Source organism: Emydura macquarii, unplaced genomic scaffold (genome assembly GCF_026122565.2).
Source record: "Emydura macquarii macquarii isolate MOO-44397 ecotype Brisbane River unplaced genomic scaffold, CSIRO-AGI_Emac_v2 contig_2768, whole genome shotgun sequence".
Lineage (NCBI taxonomy): Eukaryota > Metazoa > Chordata > Testudines > Chelidae > Emydura > Emydura macquarii.
In genome coordinates, this window is record NW_027132905.1 from 19,218,332 (window position 1) to 19,237,437 (window position 19,106).

Below are 19,106 nucleotides of genomic sequence, written 5' to 3' on the forward strand. Positions count from 1 at the left end.
AGTTACAACACTAAAGCCATGAGCTTGTTGGCAACCAAAACCCATCCCCAAAAACAAAGGCCAGGAAGGACCTAGCACCATTTCCACAGATGGCCCTGCACTTTCTCCTCAACCCCCCAGTTCTTCATCATATATTGGTTGCATCCAAAAGATACCCCAGCATTTTAATACTTAAGATTCTCCATTGCAATTGCTAGGGCAGTGGTGGGAGACCAGTACTCTGCCAAGAGCCCAGTAAGAAAAAACTGCTTTTGGCCCATTTGAATCAGGAAGAAAATGCTCATTCATATATTTGCAACCAGGTGCAAAGCACCTGCACACCACCCTTGAATATGATAAAAACTAAGATGGTATCCAGCTAGACAGACACACAAATAGGGAAAGCATCTGGCACCCCTAGCAAGAAGAGGTTGGTTAGTCAGCTTCTTAAGAGGTGTAAGAATGGTTTGAGACTCACAGCATAACATCTCAGACAGAAAGCACTCCTGACAAACATCTGCATGCTGAGACCCCCCATTAATCTTTAAAACACTAAAAACATTACGATGTATTAGACAAATATATTAAACACTGGCCCATTCCTAAAAGCTTCTAGCACTGTAATAAGATGGTTATGGTCTGTCACACCTTCTGGAGTGGCTCACAACTGAGAGTGCCTACCTCAGGGCAGATTGTTCTAAAAACAGAGCAGACAACAAACCGGTGGTATGTTCTATAACTAGATTTCACCAAGCCAGTGACTTATGTGAACTCCTGAATCACGACACTAGTCTTACAGTGGAGTCACCAACAGTTCCCTTAGACTCTCCAGACTATCTTGCCACCCAGACAAACTGAACTTTGTGAGAATGATCATTTAAACCAAAAATCAACCAGGTAAGGTTGCTCCCAGTCCCAAGAGACTGGCCACTTATCCCAGATCAAGTGGTACTCTAGATCTCACCCCAAAGACAACTCTGGCAGACAATTCTACAGTAAATTAACTATAGGTTTATTAGCTAAGAAAAAGAAGTGAGTTATTGAGAGGTTAAAGCAGATAAATATGTTAACAGGTGAATCACAGTTTGTAAGTCCAAATGGCAGCAGTGATGTAACAAACTGCCAGTTCCCCAAAAGTCTTTCAAAGTGCCCAGATTGTCTCTGCAGATCTCGGCTTTGGACTCTTACAGGGAAGTGGACTAAATGCAAACAATTAGAGATGATGGATCTTTCCATGAATCCATATTTATAACTTCTTCTGACAGAAAACAAGCAGACAGTATCTCTACCCACATGGTGAGTGAGAATGCAGTTTAAGTCACTGACATCCAATCACCATCATAATGGCCCTTTGCTTTGAAATTAGCATTCTCTGTTAAAGTCCTTAAGTCCTTCATTAGCATTTCACAAGATTTCTTTAATGGGTTATTTAGCTACAGGGATATACAGAACATAAATGTTTGCTATTACATGATAAGAACAGATAAGTGAAAACAATACAAGGAACATTCCACTAGTTTTCATGAAGTTTAGACACCCAATACACTCTTATACATCTAACCACTCTCTTTGATCTATACTAATACACAAGCAAATTGGTCTGTGGCCCTGATCTGAGCTGGTCTGCCAGCATCACGTGATCATCCCCATCAAAATCATTCTCCTGGTCCACTGAAAGAAACCCCACATCCAGATTGAAAAATTTGCTGGCATTAAATACATCACGTTAAAAGCAATTTATCAAACAGTTGTCAGAGATGCAATCTGTCTGATCAAAGTGCATCAAGCAGTCTAGATATTTCATCAGTCCTTTTAATAAGGCACTAGATAGAAAAAGAGGGGAAAAAAACAGGTCTCCAGTTCCACATATCACAAAAGGACCATTTTCTTGAGCAGCAGGGTAATTACTGCCCTGCAAGAGGGGGAGGGGCAGCTCCTTGCCACCACAAGGAAAAAGTTAGAACCAGTGAGATCCAAGAAATACTTATAAGTTTTAGAGAGTGGCCCATAGATAGCTAGGGCTTTCCCAGGAGAATGCTGATGGAAGAAGAGAGGGGTACCCAGATGCTGCACTCCTCACAGGCAGGTAAGGCAAACCTTGATCCAGCTCTGCCACCACCAGAACATTGCAGGCCTCAGGTGAGTACAAAGCAGAGTAGAAAAAAACAGCTACTTTCCAGATCTCTGGAGTCAGTTGTCAGATGAGGATTAGGTAGCTGGAGAATCCATGACAATCCAGTCTCTCTCTTCAAGCAAAAGAAACATCTAATGGGTGCATCAGTGTCATGCAGCTAGAGAAACTGGCCCATGCCAGAGCTTCCTGCATCTTTTCCTTGAGCAAGTGCCCCAGAAGCCCATACCTCTCACTCAGTGTCTGGTGGACCTGCATCAAATTCCCACCATGGATGTCTACCATGAAGGTCCAAAATTTCCCTTTTCAGGGCACGCATCGCATAATGCAAGGACCATGTAGCAGTCTGGGTGTACTGCTGGTGGAACAGATGGATCTGGACTTACCTGACATCCACTGCTATCTCAGGGACTTGTACAAGGGATTATGCTGACACCAGTGCCCCAAGAAAACAATGAAAGCCTATGTGAAAGCCAGGTTCTTCAACAATCTGGCATTAAAGCACCACTAGGAAGCACAGGTAGGGATAGACTCCAGTATCCTGATTTTCCATCCAGTAGAGGACAATGGTATTGCCACACAAACATGTTCATCTGAATGTAAATTCTTCCCATCAATTCCCCTTGCAATCCCAAATGACCCACAAGAGTAACTGACAACTAATAACCAAACCATAAAATAAAGGAAACTATCATCCTAAATTATATTCTTACTGTTATTACTCTTGTCCTCTGTTTATTTGTTGTAATCATTTTGTTTATATTTGAACTGTAGTCTTTTCCAGAGTTAGGAAGCATATGTTTTATTGGTTTGTAAAACATTATTCACACTTCGTGTTATATAATTAATTGATTAAATAAAAATAAACCAGTATGTCATTACATGTAGCTCTCTGCCCAAGGCTCCACAAAAGAAATATCTAAGAATCATTACTGTTTTAGGCTGTAAACAAACAAAAAACAAGAAGGTGAGTGGAAACAGAAAAGGAAAATGTGAATATCAGGGTTATTTTCTTACCATTCAAAGGCTTCAATATTTTGGTGAACAGGGAAAAACTCATGTATTGTTTACAAGAAGTGTGCATGATCAATTTGTAACAGCAGCTTTCTGAAGGAAAGGTATTAATAGCAAAGATTTGGTTCCACCAGTATTAAGTGAATTGATATAAATGATGTCACACATCCTGAGGATCATGTCAAAACCATTTATAGAATCACAGAAGTGTAGGACTGAAAGGGACCCCAGTAGGTCATCTAGTCCAGTCCCCTGCACTCAGAGCAGGACTAAGTAATAACTAGACAGTTCCTGACCAGCGTTTGTCTAACCTGCTCTTAAAAATCTCCAATGATAGAGATTCAAAAACCCCCTTAGGCAATTTGTTCTAGTGCTTAACTACCCTGAGAGAGTCAGGAATTTTTTTTTCATGTCCAACCTAAACCTCCCTGACTTCAATTTAAGTCCATTGCTTCTTGTCCTATGCTCAGAGTTTAAGGAGAATAATTTTTCAACCTCCTCTTTATAACAACCTTTCATGTACTTGAAAACTGTTATGTCCCCCCTCAGTTTTCTCCAAGGTAAACAAACCCAGTATTTTCAGTCTTTCTAGACCTTTAATCATTTTTGTAGCTCTCCTCTGGACATTCTCCGTTTTCACCTCATCTTTCCTGAAATGTGGTGCCCAAAACTGGACACAATGGGTGCTAATGTCTGTTAGTGCTCTCAAAATGAGCTAAGATAGTAACAGTTGCAGAAGCTATAGAGGGCTTAGTTAGTAATAAGTAAATTGATGGGTGAGTTCATAGTTGACTCATACGTAATCCCCAGATTTTTCTCCTCTAGATCTAAAGTAGTTTTTACATTCAATCAGGATTCCCGTTTTCCATTTGCAAACCCAACTATTGCCACTAGTTGAGGGGGAAAGAAAACTGTCACCACATGGACAGTTTATATTGGGTGGTATCTAGACCAAGAGAAGGATAAATGAATACTGCTTACTTTCTTCACAAATGCAGGTGATAATAAAACAGTAACTAGTCCACAAAACAGCCAGCAATTTTACAGATACGAAAAAGAGGTTAAATGATCCGGCAGGGACCATACAAAAGTCAATAAAAGAGAAGCAAATAGAACTCATTTTTCTGGATCCTAGATCTATGCTTAGTCCCTTTGACTATGCTTCTTCTCTATGTACGTGGAACATAAGGCTTTTCTAGAGAAGAGGGTATAGAATAAGAATCTTTTCCTGGTGGGGACCATTGTCTGGCAAAGGAACAGTTAACTGCCCAAATATTGTAGAAAAAGATGATAGTTCCACATTAATGCTGCTGATAGCCAGGCCACAAACATCTTGCTCTGACATGACACCCTTGAGCACTTGCAAATGAGTCAGGAAAACTTTGTTTGTTCATAGTCATGGAAATGATGGGCTAGATCTTGGTCTAGATACCACCCAATATAAACTGTCCATGTGGTGACAGTTTTCTTTCCCCCTCAACTAGTGGCAATAGTTGGGTTTGCAAATGGAAAACAGGAATCCTGATTGAATGTAAAAACTACTTTAGATCTAGAGGAGAGAAATCTGGGGATCTCAACCTGCTGGCAGAATAGGTCAAGTCAGCGTTGAACACTTTGGTACTTAGCTCTTGGAATTTTGTAACCCATCATATTTTGGGGGAGAGAGAAAAGGGGGAAGGGAAATGGCCAACAACAACTGGCCAGCCCATGGAGTGCCAGAAATAGTTATGTCCTTGTGGTTTAATTTGATATTATGTTTGTCTAATAAAAATCTAGATGCTGGTATTTGCCAGTGTGGGACTCCCAAGACAGGCCAACAGGTAGAAGATAAGGCTCCGTGAAGACCACGAGGCAGGGAGAGCCACTGATGAACAGAACTTCCATGGCTGCATGTGACTGGAAGAGCACCTATTCCATGTTGCCTGAGTCAGCTCCACAGACATCAAGTAAAAAAAACTGTTCATTAAGCAGATTTCTTAATGGAAAGGAAACGGTCATCAGGGGAGGGATTTCAAGCTTTTGGGCAGAAGAGTCAGAGGCTCAACTTTGACATCCTCTTTAAAGTCAAGGTGAATACTCAAAAGAATAAAAATAAAATGGATTAATTCCTCAACGTGTTTTCATAGAACTCGATGATGTTTGCAATGCTACGTGTTCAGCAGAAGAAAGAATTAAACCCTCTAGGAATGGGAAACTTATAGTTCCATTAGTCAAAGACCTTTTAGTTTCTGTATGTTTATTACTTTCATACCCAGTCAAAATGATTTATTATTCAATCTCCATATTTTATCTTACACATCTTTCACTAATATGACTGACCATAATTCCCTGCAGTCATTCTAATAATAAAATAAGTCAGTTAATATGATTTTTCCATAGACCATTTAATAATCATTATACTTGGATAACAAATGATTTATGTCATGTAAGGAGAAAAACCTACTGCTTTGTTTTTTTAGGTATGGTTAGTCATGTTTTATTATATCTCTATTACACAAATTGACTCATTTTGACTTCAGATCTTTCAGAGGAAAATGGGCTTCGAGCCACACCTCAATGCTAGAGCTTTGTTCTAATTTATGAAGATCAGTTTTAAACGATTGCAACATAATAAATACACACATGAAAGTAAAGGGATTCATATGTTGAACATGTAGAGTGAATTCCAAGTCCCACTGAAGTCAATGACAAAACTCCCACTGACTTCATTGGGACCAGGAATTCACCTGAAGCCTTTAGCTTAAGATTAGTTTGATAAAATACAAACAAAAAGAACTTAAGTCTGTAGGTGTACTATAAAGCGCCACCAGGGTTCGATCACGTTCATTTGCACACAAAGCACTTATTCAGATTCTTGGCTGATTAGTTTTGCAGTCAGGGTTTCAACCTTCAGCTGTTATGTCATGTTCCAAGTCTTCCAAAATTTTCCTCTAGGAAAAGAGGTGAGTCCAATCAGTTATTTCTATTGCTTATAAATAACTGACTTTTTATAAAGTTTGAGGAAAAATCCATTTGTGCTAGGTTCAGCACTAAATGGAAGAACTAATGTTTGAAACAGACCCAAGAATCCCTACATGCCACAGCTGGTGAGTTACATAATGACAATCCAATGGTGTTGAAAATGAAACAAGGATCTGGCCATCAGAAAACAAATATTTGTTAATATGCCTATTTTGGACCTACTGCATACATCTCTTGATTAATTCAGTGTTAAAGCAGTAAGATATTAAAAGGTAAATAGAGACAGAGAATGTTGGAGCTATTTTCTTTATCCTCACCTATCCTCAGATGCATAGGACATCTATCAGTTTCTGCCATTTATTTCCAACTTGTGCTGATCTGTTCACATTTCTGGGTGTCACACTGAAGAATTTGTTCCCCCCCCCCATTATTTTGTAGAATGTTTCTCTAGGTCACCTTCTTTTCCCCCATCCAGGTGGTGTCCATCTCATCACTAGCCCTGGAAGTCATGTTGGTGGCACCCTTAAAATATATCCTAAATACATCCATCATCAACTTCTGACGAAATTTGATTCTAAATAGAGCAAACCCATCTAAAGCATGTCTGAGGCTATGAGAAACTCTTTTCTTCTCGTCAGATTTTCAAGATACTTTTGCACAAAGGAGGACATATGATGCCAGTCTTCAAAATTCATATTTGTGCCTCACAGTGCCCATCACGTTACTTTTCCAAATCTTTTCAACTTTATGAAAATGGTTCACTGCTTTTGATATTCATGGCTTGACATTTAGCATGATGTCATTTCACATCTCACTCTCTAGACAGGTAAAATAACGCACCTTCTAATTCTAATTTGAATTGCCTATTAATTCCTTCATGAATCAGCCCTACTTACTCATTCCTGAGATTGGTATAGGCAAGGATTTTTACCTAGGCCACTGCATTAGCAGAGGCAGACCGCAGTTATGGCAGCACTTGAGTATAATGGCTTGCATATCAAATGTGTTTGGGAATATGCGATTATACGTCTGTGTTTGTGACTTAAGAGTATTGAGAAGTTGGGATGGAGTGGGGTGGGGAGAAGAAAGTGGTAAGGTCAAGCAGTTTTCTTTAACAGATCCTAATGAACCCCTCCCCCCCAATTCTGGGCTTTTAAACCATACTTTAGGTGAAAAAAAAAAAAAAAAAGGTTTTCATTTGCATTAGCCATAAAACTAGGAAGCACTACATGCTCTTATCTATTACATAGTGTTTGAAAAGGCTTTCAAAGCACTAAGGAGGGGTGTGTGGAAGGCCATTAATAACCCCAATTTCTGTTCAGTAGCTGAATCTAGTAAAATTATTGAACACGCAACAGCCTCCTGCATAAAATAGAGCTCTCAATATTTTTGTAGGTTGTAAAATAAATGTTTTCGCTGCAGGTGGTGATCCTTTCATTTCACATGCTTGTCAAAGCAACGTGAGCTTTAACTCATCAGTGGCATTTACTAGTGGCTATGAAAACCTTTTGGCTTTCATACACACACCTGTCTGCTGTCTTTGAGATAGATCAGAAGTACCTCTGACATGCTTAAAAAACTTATCTGAGAGAGAATGATGCAGCACAATTATGGCTTAAACCATTCATCTTGAACAAGACACAGAGTTGTAATGGGTAGCTGCTTTTCACATTCAAGGGCCTGATCGAAAACGATTGAAGTCAATGAAAACACTCCCACTGACTTCAGCAAACTTTGGATAAGGTCCTAAGAGTCCTTATCACCTACACATTTCACAGAGATCAATACTGTACCCTTTGCTCTTCAATATCTGAGATTTTGGATAAACCTTGAATTGATATGGGCTGTGGTAGCAAAGGTGGAAAGCTGTTCAATGCAGGGACTGCATCCTTCTTCATATACATGTACACAGTCTATCACACCATAGGAACCACCACAATGAATACAAGCATTCTATTATCATTATTTCTCAGAAAAGGCTATCATTGACATTATTAAAATATTAAAATGTCTACAAGAGATGAGTACATGGATGAAGAAAAATGGGCTCAAACTAAATCCAAGTCTGAGTGAAGTGAGGCAGGTGGAAATGCTTCAAGAAGCTAGACAAGACATTAATAAAAGTAGAATTCAAAGACATTTGCACTCTAATTGACATTGTAAAGGCTTTGGGATTTTAGTGTGCTCATCATGAGTTCCAGAATACCCAGGTAGCAACAATGGCAATAATTGCCCTTTACTACTTCCAGTTCGGCAGGACACTATGCCTTTCATTTCAGATTTCACTACAGAGATCTATGTATCTGCTTCTTCACCTCCAGCTTGGACTATTGTATTTTGCTGTTCATGGGGCTGAAGATATAAGTAACTCAGCAATTACAACTGGTACAGAATGCTGCAGCCTACTTCCATAACAAGGAAAACCACCAAGGACACATCACACCAGTAACTCCACACCATCCAGTGGCTCCCTATTTGCTTCTGGTGCTAATTTAAGCCTTGATGTTGATCTTTAAGACCCTCAATGGGTTGAGGTCTTGTTACATTTGAGACTACCCTTCCATTCATGACCCACCATGACAGCCTTGCTCTACTGGGAAAAACTGCTAACTGAAGCTCTCAAAGGCCTGAGAAGATATTCTTGATCAAGGACTCTTGACAGCGGAACAACTTATTAGAGAAAACAAGGCAGAGTGCAACTGCTGATCACTTTCAGACCACATTGCAAGACCTATTTTTTGTAAAAAACCTTCTTGCAATAACCAAAGGCACTAAAATAACAAATTACACAATAGTAAACAAAAGCTTCTCTCCTGGGAAGCCAGGAGGAGGACTGAGTTCACTGTGGATAACTATAGAATTCTTATCATATTTGATGCATAGAAATCATATACCCTTGACTTAACTTACAGATTGTATTCCATAGCAGCCTCCTGTCAAAGACCAGCCAATGATCTCCTGAACCTTCCATTCCATACCAGCCTGAAGAAAAGAGGAAAGGAAAAGTCAGCCATTCTCAGAACCTCAGGGAAAACTATGTGGACCTCTGTGATGAATGTGTCTCTCTGGCTCTAAGGGGCAAACATGAGTTTGCATATAATTTCCTATTAAAGCTCATAGTGGATTACAACATGCACAGTTACATAAATTACTACCTTCCACTTTCTAAACTAGCTAAGAGGTGGTGCATGACTTTAGGCCTAAGCCTACATTTTTTTTAATGCAGGTAAAGTTTCCATCGATTATAGAAGGAATTCTGCCTGAGCCAAGATGGAGAAGTCAGGTCCTTTCATAGGAATTTATGTACATTAGAGTAAGAAGCAGCTGTGTGTGTCATTATGTCTCCACAGCAAGCTATTTTTCATTGCCTTTTAGGAGCATTTTTAGTACAATATTGCCTCCCCCCGCCCTCCATATTGGCTTGAGATGAGAGTGCATTATTGATGCTTTTTTAGTGAAAAGTAAAATATGGGACTTTTAATAAATATTTTCAACTGCTTCACACTGAAAGACTACATCTGAAAGCTACTCAAGCTATGGAACATAGAACAAACCAGGTCCCTGCACTCAGGCGTATACAATCATTGAACCTGATTTTTTAAAAAAAGGGACTCCTATTAAATTAAAGGGCTTTGAATAAAGCCAATAGGCTCCACTTCCAGAAATGATTTGCAAATCTCTGTGCTTGTGCGTAGACCTATTGATTCAGTAAGGCTCTGAAAAAGCAAAGGCACCATCTGTGAAGAAACAATTGTAGGATCAGGGCCTAAGTTCATGTTATTGTTTCTTATTGAAAAAGAAAAGCAGCTTATGGTAACCCAACCCAATGGAAGTCATATTGCATTTCAGGAGAACCCCAAAATAAAGTGCCAACCTTGTGGAGCAACAGAAAGACTTCTTCAAGCCATTATCTAGTTGTAAGGAAGGTTTTTTTTTTTTTGTTTATTAAAACCAAAATTCTGCTTGGGACTCTTTTGAGAACAGGTTCCTTGCTCACCTCCTGCAAAACCTGGCTACTAAGCCCTCTGTAAATTAAACCACATGCCCAGTCCAACAGAAAACCACCACCAAGTGTCTATTTCTTTTTATGCTCCAGGTACATCACCACATGACAGAAGTTATATGGAGTTGCCTTCTTCCACCCATTCTTTTATAGTGCTTGCTTTCTCCTCAGAGCTATCCAGCTGGTCACTTATTTACCTTGTTAGCTCATCAGGCTCCCTACAGGTGTAAGTGCTCCATTGTACTCTTCCAAACACAAACTGCTTACCTCCTTCCTACTCCACCTACACCCAACATTAGCTTCCAATGTGCTCCATTCATAACTGCTAACAGCACCCTGTCACATGCCTGCTCCCTTCAGCTGAATTCCACATGAATTTGTCAAAACCAGTTGCTGTAGCTGGTGGGTTGAGCTACAATTAACTCAGGGTGTGGCATCAGTGTTACAGGGGTTTTCTATTGTCCATACTTTACCACACCAGTATGAGTTAAGAATTAGGTATCGCTTTCACCCAGTTCAACATCAAAAGTGTACAGGTATTTTTTCCACATGCTTGACTTGTAGGTATAAATGCACAATGCATGTGTGAAAGCAAGGGATACGCAGATGCATACATCTATGTGCAAACATATCCCTAACTTGCTTGTTTGTGTTAGGAAATGAGGGCTAAAAACCCCACTCAATTTATTTGGGCATCTCCTCTATCATCACTGCTCATTACAAGTGTCCCAGTTGGGCTTCTCATAGGAAGACGGGTCCCCACTCAAGGATCACAGAACAGGACCAAGGCCTAACCTAGAAAACCATTTTCCCTTTGTAAACCAGATTCTTCCTCCACCCAGTTCATGCCCCTATGATTTGTGAAACCATAATTATTGCTTTTTATCATAGAGGACTGTGATGCCACAGATATTGGATCTAGCATCAGAGTGCTAGCTATTTTAGCACAACAGACCTTCCCAGTCCAGTCACAGTGTTAATCTGAAGAGCCAATAGGATTTGTGACCAGAAGGCATGAGGTAATGGTAACATTTGAAAAGGAACAGTTTATATGGGGGGAATACAAATAATTACATTCATATAGAGAAGTTTGGACACAGATATAAAATGCTCTTTCTGGAAAGCTTCAATGTAACAGTACATTATTGCTTAGAATCCAGAACCCTAATACACACAAGAACCAAACATACAGCAAGCTGCTGCCTAAGGCAGAGGCACAACTCACCCTACCTTACTTCTGGCTGGCTCCTTGCAGACTGCATCCTAAAACCCAGATCACATGGCTTCCCTCAAAACCTACATTCCTGCAATTTAAAGGGATAGCTCTAATTTAAACACAATTTTCAATACACCACACAAACCTGTAACTATGCAGATAATTTCAGGTAGCTAACATAAACACAAATGTGACCTGTGATAAGACAAGCACATACAACACCACAAAAGAGATGTTTTAACAGCCATGATACCAAAAATAGCATTTAAACAAAAGAGTGATCTCAGTCATAATTTTTAGTTCAAAGTAGAGGTACAGCCACTCACCTTCATAAAAGTTATTACCCAGAAAATTATAGCGGAAACTCAGAAAATAAAGATGCAATTTGTCAAGTCTACTACAGTTGGTGTGATTATATCCAGACTACTGGGGCACATCTGACTGGGTAGCATTTGTACGGGGCCCACCCAAAAAAAAAAAAAATCCCAAACGCTCTACTTACACCACTGCAGTCTGAAAACTTGTTGCTTTACTCAACTAGGTAACAACACAGCGTAAAAGGAAACTTCCACTTACAAACCAGGAATTAAGAGGGGGTGTGTTATGGTCTGAGTACAGAACTTGCAGCTTGGAATGCCTGGATTCTAATCCTAGCAGTGACTTCCTTTGTACAGTTAGACAAGACAATTAATACACATTCTGTTTCCCTTCCACAGGGATAATACACAGATCATCCACCTCACAGGACTGTGTGAAGATTTTATAAGGTTTGTAAGCACCTTGAAGAAGTCCAAAATATTATGATAGTATTGCTACAATAGAGACTCCAATTAGCTGGTAAGGCCCAAGCCCCCAAAGTTATTTATCAATAGAACAAATTTCAGTGGAAGTTAGGGGCCTAAATACTTTTGAAGATCTGAGCCTAATATCCTAGTAACCAATGAGGCTGGGCAAGGACATGTGGGAAAAAGCATGTTTTCAATTTATAGCAGAATTTTATATATTTTGCTTAAAATATATCCCTTCAGTGCTGAATTTCCTGGCTTTTATAGGTCGAAATCAGACTCATGTTATAAGTTTCAGGCAGGGTGGTGGGGTGTTTTTGGTCAGGGTTTAACCAAAATAATAGTGTGCCACATTAGTGCGTAGGCCCCATTATAGAGGAGTTTGCACAAAGACAAACTTTCCATTTGTCATGTCAGATTGGTACAGCAAGGTACTGAATATGGTGTTTGGGGTTAACTGTATTAGTAGCATGTGATGAATTCTCCTAACCTCTCTGAGCAAGTGCATTTATCAGTGCTGTAGTAAGACCTGTAAAACAAACTGTAAGTAACTCTTGTTTTGTACCTATTGGTAGATTACATGATATTGCTGCCAAACGAGCCTCACAAGCTGCCATACCAGCTGGAGATACTTCTGTTTAGTATAATGTAAGTGTGATTCTGAACAGCTTTTATAGTTATGACTAATTCAGTTTAGCTTCATTGTAAATTAAAGCATTGAGACAGCCAATAGCATAGCTATTAAATGAATAGAATGGCTGTGGGATTGTCAAAATTTCTCACTCATCATGCATTTAAAAAGACACTCTGAGCTTCAGGTCTCCTGTCAGAGTTAAAGCCAATAATATATTACATTCCAACATGCTGCTTTGGTATTTTAGTAGGCAGAAGCCAAGCAAAACAAAACAGTAAAACCTTCTGAATAGGACATGTATATTTTAATGTATTAAAAACACATCCTGTTATGTCTCAGGACATTTGTACAATGATTAAAGAAATTAAAATTTAGTTGATTACAGTTAACGTGACAAAAGAACTAACCCTGCAATTAAAGAAAATGTCCCCCATCAGGCCAAAGTTTGTCCAAAAATAAGATGGAATTTGCAATGAGCCTGAAGGTCAACAGGTTCTGGTGTTGTTTGTAGAGATTTTGTTAATAATTGCCATTGTTTATAACCCTTCTCAGCTGCTACTCTCTAACAAGGCTGTACATACCCTATACAAATAAGGAATAGGACCTATGACAGAGTAGCCAGCCAGGAAAACTAAGACTCTAGTTAGCTCCTTTCCTATAAAAGATCTTGTTGGCCTCATTGCGATAGGGTTAATAAGAAGGTTTAGCTCACCTGTGGGCTGTTTCAATTTCACCTGTAATTATAGAAGCCTAATTCAGGGGAGAGGCATTCCTTAAAGGGTTTATTTTTCCTGTTATCTTTCTCCTTTTAGAGGTTTTGTCCCAGGGGCTGAAAGAAGAGGAAGCATTTCCTTGGGACTTGTTGCCTTTGGGCTGGGGGAATGTGGGAATTGAGTTAGGCTGGTTAAATCTCCATGAGGGTTTCCTGCAGGTTTGGAACTCCCTTCTGTTATTTGATTAAATGTTCCTAAAGTATTATTTATAATGCAACACTTTTGTAAGGTTTCAAGGCCTATTATGTGTGACACATTATTTTCCACAAACACACCTTCTGTATGGAATACTCTTGCCTTAGGACTGTTTAATAAACACCCAAGCCTAGAGACAAGAAAAGGAAAATTAAATTTGAGCCCTGTTGAATTTCAGTGGATGGGAGGATGGATTTGAATTCCAAAATCCTATTCCCAAGTCAGATCCCATACTAGATAGGGTCTCTTGTCAACTTCTGTAGCAGATGGGGCCTGGCTATGGTTCTTATGACATTTCAGTCCCAGGTGATGGAATCATGTGAGACTGAAACCCTCAGAACCTCACTTTGCACTATGCTACCCAAACACAGTCCTCATACAAATATCTCCCCTTTGATTTAGTTCTACTAGCACTGTTGGAGGCTTAATTCTGTTCTTTGTTACTCGGTTGTCAATCTCAAATAACTCCATTAAAATCGATGGAGTTAATCCAAATTTAAAACAGCATAAATTAGAGCAGAATTTAAACTTCAAAAGAGGTTCCTCTGGACAGAGTGTAAGTGTGAGCAGAATTTGGCCCTAAATTTGGTATATGCATATTTTTCATGTATCCCTTTTAACAATTGCTGAGCCTTATCTGCTTTTCATTCTTTGCTTATATTTTCCCTAGCTTTTGTTTGTATCTCCCTCTCCTGCAGCCTCAAAAGATTCTGTTTGAATAAGCAGCATCCAGCATTTTGATATTTATCCAAGTTACCTGAATGTCTTGTTCTCAGTGAAATTATGTGATTGCTCTTATTTTGTTCCAGCTAATTCATTTACCTCTGCTTTCATCCTTCCTTTCTTTCCTCCACTCCCTTTTTAGGACCATTTGTCCACTGCATACAGAACAGACAAATCCTTAAATCTTAAAAATCAAAAGAGATTTTAATTAACTGAGACCATTCTCTCCCAGGGATCTGTAAACTCCATTTATTGACCTGAACTTTGTAGTCTGGTCTGCAAGACATGGAAGTAAAAATCCCCAACCAGCTTCCACTTGAGGCCTGAAAGGAAGCTTTCCTCTACCCAGTATTTCCTTTCTATCCTCCCTGCATCACCAACTTTGTCACAAGAAAACCAAGGACCTCCCGTCCTTAATTTAGATGCCTTTGGAAATGGGAAGGGGAGTAGGGCATGTTGGAGGACAGGCAAGAAAGTCAGCAGGGATGAGGGAAGCTTATCTTGCTAACTGCGTGAAGAACCTGTCTCTGTGTAGCTATTGTAGTAGTTGGGAAATGGTGGGCTTAGGCCAACTCCCTCAACCACTGAGCCCAGGTCGCCAAAGATTTCTTGGGACAATAAATGAGGAAATAGGAATGCAAGTGAAGATCAAAGGTTAAAAATCAGGGATCTAGAAGAGGACACTGAGCAGAAAACCCTGGACAGTACCTACCACTCCTCAAAGGTCCTGTCTGCGGCTAGAAAACTTCTGAAACCATAGACTGATTGTAAAATACTGTCTCCAACTCCAATTGATTACCCCATGATCTTTTTCTGAAAAACATTCTGCAATTAAGCTTTAGGGATTTATGTTGTGGAATCTTGCACATAGCCTCACTACACATGTACATGCAGATCCACCGGAGATCGTAACAAGGGCTGATGCAATTTAAAAAAACATTTTCCCCAGTAGCATCAGTGCAAGTGTGCAATGAAGCAGAGATCCTAGACAAATGGAAAGCTAGCTGTCCCACTTTAGCAAAATTAATTGTTTGTGTAGCAACATACTTTAGCACATCAGAAACTGGATACAATGAATGTGTTGAGGATTAGTTGCCTGAAAGCAAAGTAAGTCTGCTCTTGCTGGAAATCCTTTCATTTTAAGTCATTAGAGTTTGCAGACACCAGAAATATACTTCACCTTCTCTGTAACTCTCCTCTGGAACCAAGCATTTAGGGCTGTAATGAATGTAGCCTCATTTTCTGTTTGTTGCAAAATTTCCTCCAGTACAGTTGACAGTCAGTTTTTGATTCTTTTTTTCCTTCTGAGCACCTTTGGCTTCCCCCAAGGATTGATCACAAACAATTTGCTACTCATATTTGATTCCTGATTCTGAAATTCACGCAGACCCCTCTTTGACTCATGTAATTGTTTCTGTAGTGCAAAGGCTCTGGTGAGAGGTTTAGGGCGAACTATCCCCAGCTGTATCACACTGTGTCCAGTCCTATATAAAATATTCCACTTGATGTGAATACTTGTACCTAAGGTGTCAAGTTACATTCTGAAAACGTTCATGTGTATAAAATTCAATCTCTTGAATGATCGTGGATGATGAAAACCAAAGGGGCAAAATCACAAATTAAGTGATTTTATTTGAGCAAATACTCAATGAAAATTGATGTATTAGCACAGCTGTAGTAATTATAATGGATTTACTTGATGTGCATCCAAAGACACGAAACTGTAAAAATATAGCCCTAATTCCTTTACGTTTAAGAACATAAGAGCATAAATATGGCCATACTGGGTCAGAGCAAAGCTCCATCTAGCCCAGTATCCTGTCCTTCCACAGTGTCCAATGCCAGGAGCTCCAGAGAGAATGAACAGAACTGGTAATCATCAAGTGATGATTCCATCATCCATTCCCAGCTTCTGCCAAACAGCTATCCCTACCTATCCTGGCTAATAGCCATTGATGGACCTATCCTTCATGAACTTATCTAGTTCTTTTTTGAACCCTGTTATAGCCTTGGCCTTCATTCTTTCCTTCATTTTGAAGGGGCCAGTAGACTTTTCATTATCAGGAAGACGTCTCATAAGAAAATTTGCAATTTCTCGTTTCCAGGGATAGTATGAGTTTGTACAAGAATGTGAGCCTGGACATATTTGTGATGTGTGTTTAAAAATGTGAAATCACTAAATCTCTTTCGTTGTCATCTCGCTGACAAATGACACTATACTTTGTTCAGCTAGTGCTCAAGCTATGCCACGTAAGAGTCCATAGGTGATTTAGGGGAAAAAAAGTGTTGCTAATAATATCTTGATAAAAGCATGTGGTAGAGAGAATATTCAAGCTTCTCCAGAACTCTGTGTCCCAAACTCTTGAGCAGAAATGCAAATATCAATATACTGAGCCAATTAAACAAGGTAGAAAGCTATCTATCATGAACATTCCCAGCAAGATGTGGTTTCTTGCAAAATATGAGAGCTGCAAATTTGGATCTGACTCTTGAAATCCTCCCCTCTCCTGTAGAGTTTGGGTATATTCAGATCTATATTTGGATTGTTTCTCGAAGGGAAAACGAGCTCATGTGTAAAATTCACCAATGGCACTTATACTTCAAGTTTTATAAAAAGATAAATTAATCAATTCTCATTCTCTCTCTCTTCAGTTTCCCCTCTTGCTCACAAGAAAGTTACCCCTGATTCCAGCAATGCTAGTAGAGAAGCAAGGGATATTTAAACCTCATTTTGCCAATGAGAAACTGTGTAAACTATACTGAAACAGAGCTTGGGAGCCTACAAAGAGCTTAATTAAAGTCAATGGAAAGTTCTTTTTAAAAAGGTGGTGTTGAGGGAGGGGGGAATATTAAGCACTTCAAAGTGCTATTTTTGTTCTGGTTTGGTTTGCAGAATAACACAGCTCAATCTCCAAGTACACAGAGACCGGCAGCTTTCAGGCATGCTTTCATCCCCAGCCCAGACAATCATGTGCCAATGAGTTCTCAAGATCTGCTTGCTTTTTCAAAGGGAGCTGAGAAAGAAAACCTCATGATCTGTAGATCTTCTTTCCAAGTGAAGAAACTTGGGTGCAGCCCTGAATTGAATAAAATAAATAAATACAGAAATTATCCAGGGCTGTTTCTTATTTCTTATGACAATCTAGACAGCACATTTCAAACATCAGCATGTGTACAGACAAGCACGACCAAACTAAAACCAGGAGAGGCAGGTTTCCTCTCTAAATCATAACAAATAGTTGATGGAAAGGGTATGTGATAATTATGAAGAATCACATAATGGAATTATATCTTCTGTGTCACTTCATGTGAACAATTTTCAGCCTTCAACAAGTCATTTGAAATGTCTTTATATGTGATCCATTTTTATTCTCCCTGGGCCTGAAATGGGAGACTATTTCACTCTTTGATGTTGTAACACAACACACAATCATTTTTCACATCATACCAGCCTTCCCAACCTTCACTTCATATTTCACATACCTACTCAAGCTGCCCCATCTTCCCACCCACCACCCTCTTTTGAGTGAAACACTCAGACCCTGAAATCTGTGCTTTAGAAATGCGCACAAGAACATGTTCCTTGGCAGCATGACTCACTCCAGTGTCTTAGGCTCATTAGTAGGCAAGGCAGATGCCCAGCTACCGATGCTGTCTGCAGCACATACATTTTTATGTAACACCTCGTTATTTGTATATAAAAAAAGGCTTGCCCTGGGAAGAGGGCATTAATTATTGGTTGAACATTAGTAAGTAAGATTCTCTTGTACTTACAAGTGCCTTGTTTATTTTAGCTTACTGTATGGTTTTCTTTTTTTAATTTTGTCATGAATTATGTTTACTTAGAAGAAAATAAACCCCCTTTGGGACCTTTTCCCCTGAATGCATTGCATATTCCAAAATGTCAATGGCAGAGCCTCTCATAATGTAGCAGATGACAGTTTGCATACTTTAATCAAGCTAGAAAGTTTTAATTATACTGCTGAAGGCATCCCATTAACATTTATTTTCTTTAATAAGGGACTTGGTGTGGGAGATAAAAAAGGTAATGCCTGCAGTTCAGAGGAAAGGAAGAGAAGGGCACTTCTTGGCATCTTAAACACTGCCAAATCTGAAAATGATTGCTATGAAACAAAGATATAATTTGTTTTCCTAAACGGCAAAGAAGAGAAAATCATGTGCTTGGCTAATGTTAATTATAACCATTTGGACATTGTAACTGCTCTAACAATAGCAGGACCTTTAAATAAAATTCTCCTCCCTACCCATTTCCCCTTCTCCTGCTTGCTGGCATTCAGTACCGGGAGTGGGTGGCTCCATGCAGTTGAGAACAGTGCACCTGAACAAATACAGCTGTATGAACAGCATGCTTGCTTGGCCTATTTAAGATCACCCTGAACAATGACAAGGAAGGGGATTTTAGGATAGGAATTGGAGCATCAAATATGAGGCCTCCTCAGATGCTTGGTTTGGGAAAGAAAGAGAACATTACAAAATGATTTCACTTTGTAGTTCCTGTTTGTTCTTTAAAACAGATTCAAAAAAAGAGAGCAGAAGGACTTGTCTGCCATCTCGTTCAGATAGAGATTTTGCCCCCATTAAAGGGTAACATAACTTCTGAAAGAAATGTAGTCCTGGTGTCACCATTTCACCTGTCACTTCAGATACTTTTGAAATATATTTCATGATATG

The 19,106-nt window shown here is 39.4% G+C and overlaps 1 protein-coding gene across 1 annotated transcript in view; it reads right to left on the reverse strand.

The window, feature by feature from the left end:
- Positions 1 to 11,835, reverse strand: part of ATP10B (ATPase phospholipid transporting 10B (putative)) — a 389,768-nt gene extending 377,933 nt beyond the window's left edge. The window contains exons 1-3 of the mRNA XM_067566565.1: positions 11,807 to 11,835; positions 11,319 to 11,392; positions 8,996 to 9,067 (exon numbers count right to left, since the gene is read on the reverse strand). Of these exons, the coding sequence (XP_067422666.1) occupies positions 8,996 to 9,009 (14 nt within the window). The 5' untranslated portion in view covers positions 9,010 to 9,067; positions 11,319 to 11,392; positions 11,807 to 11,835. The remainder of the gene's footprint in view (positions 1 to 8,995; positions 9,068 to 11,318; positions 11,393 to 11,806) is intronic.
- Positions 11,836 to 19,106: the final 7,271 nt, after the last annotated feature.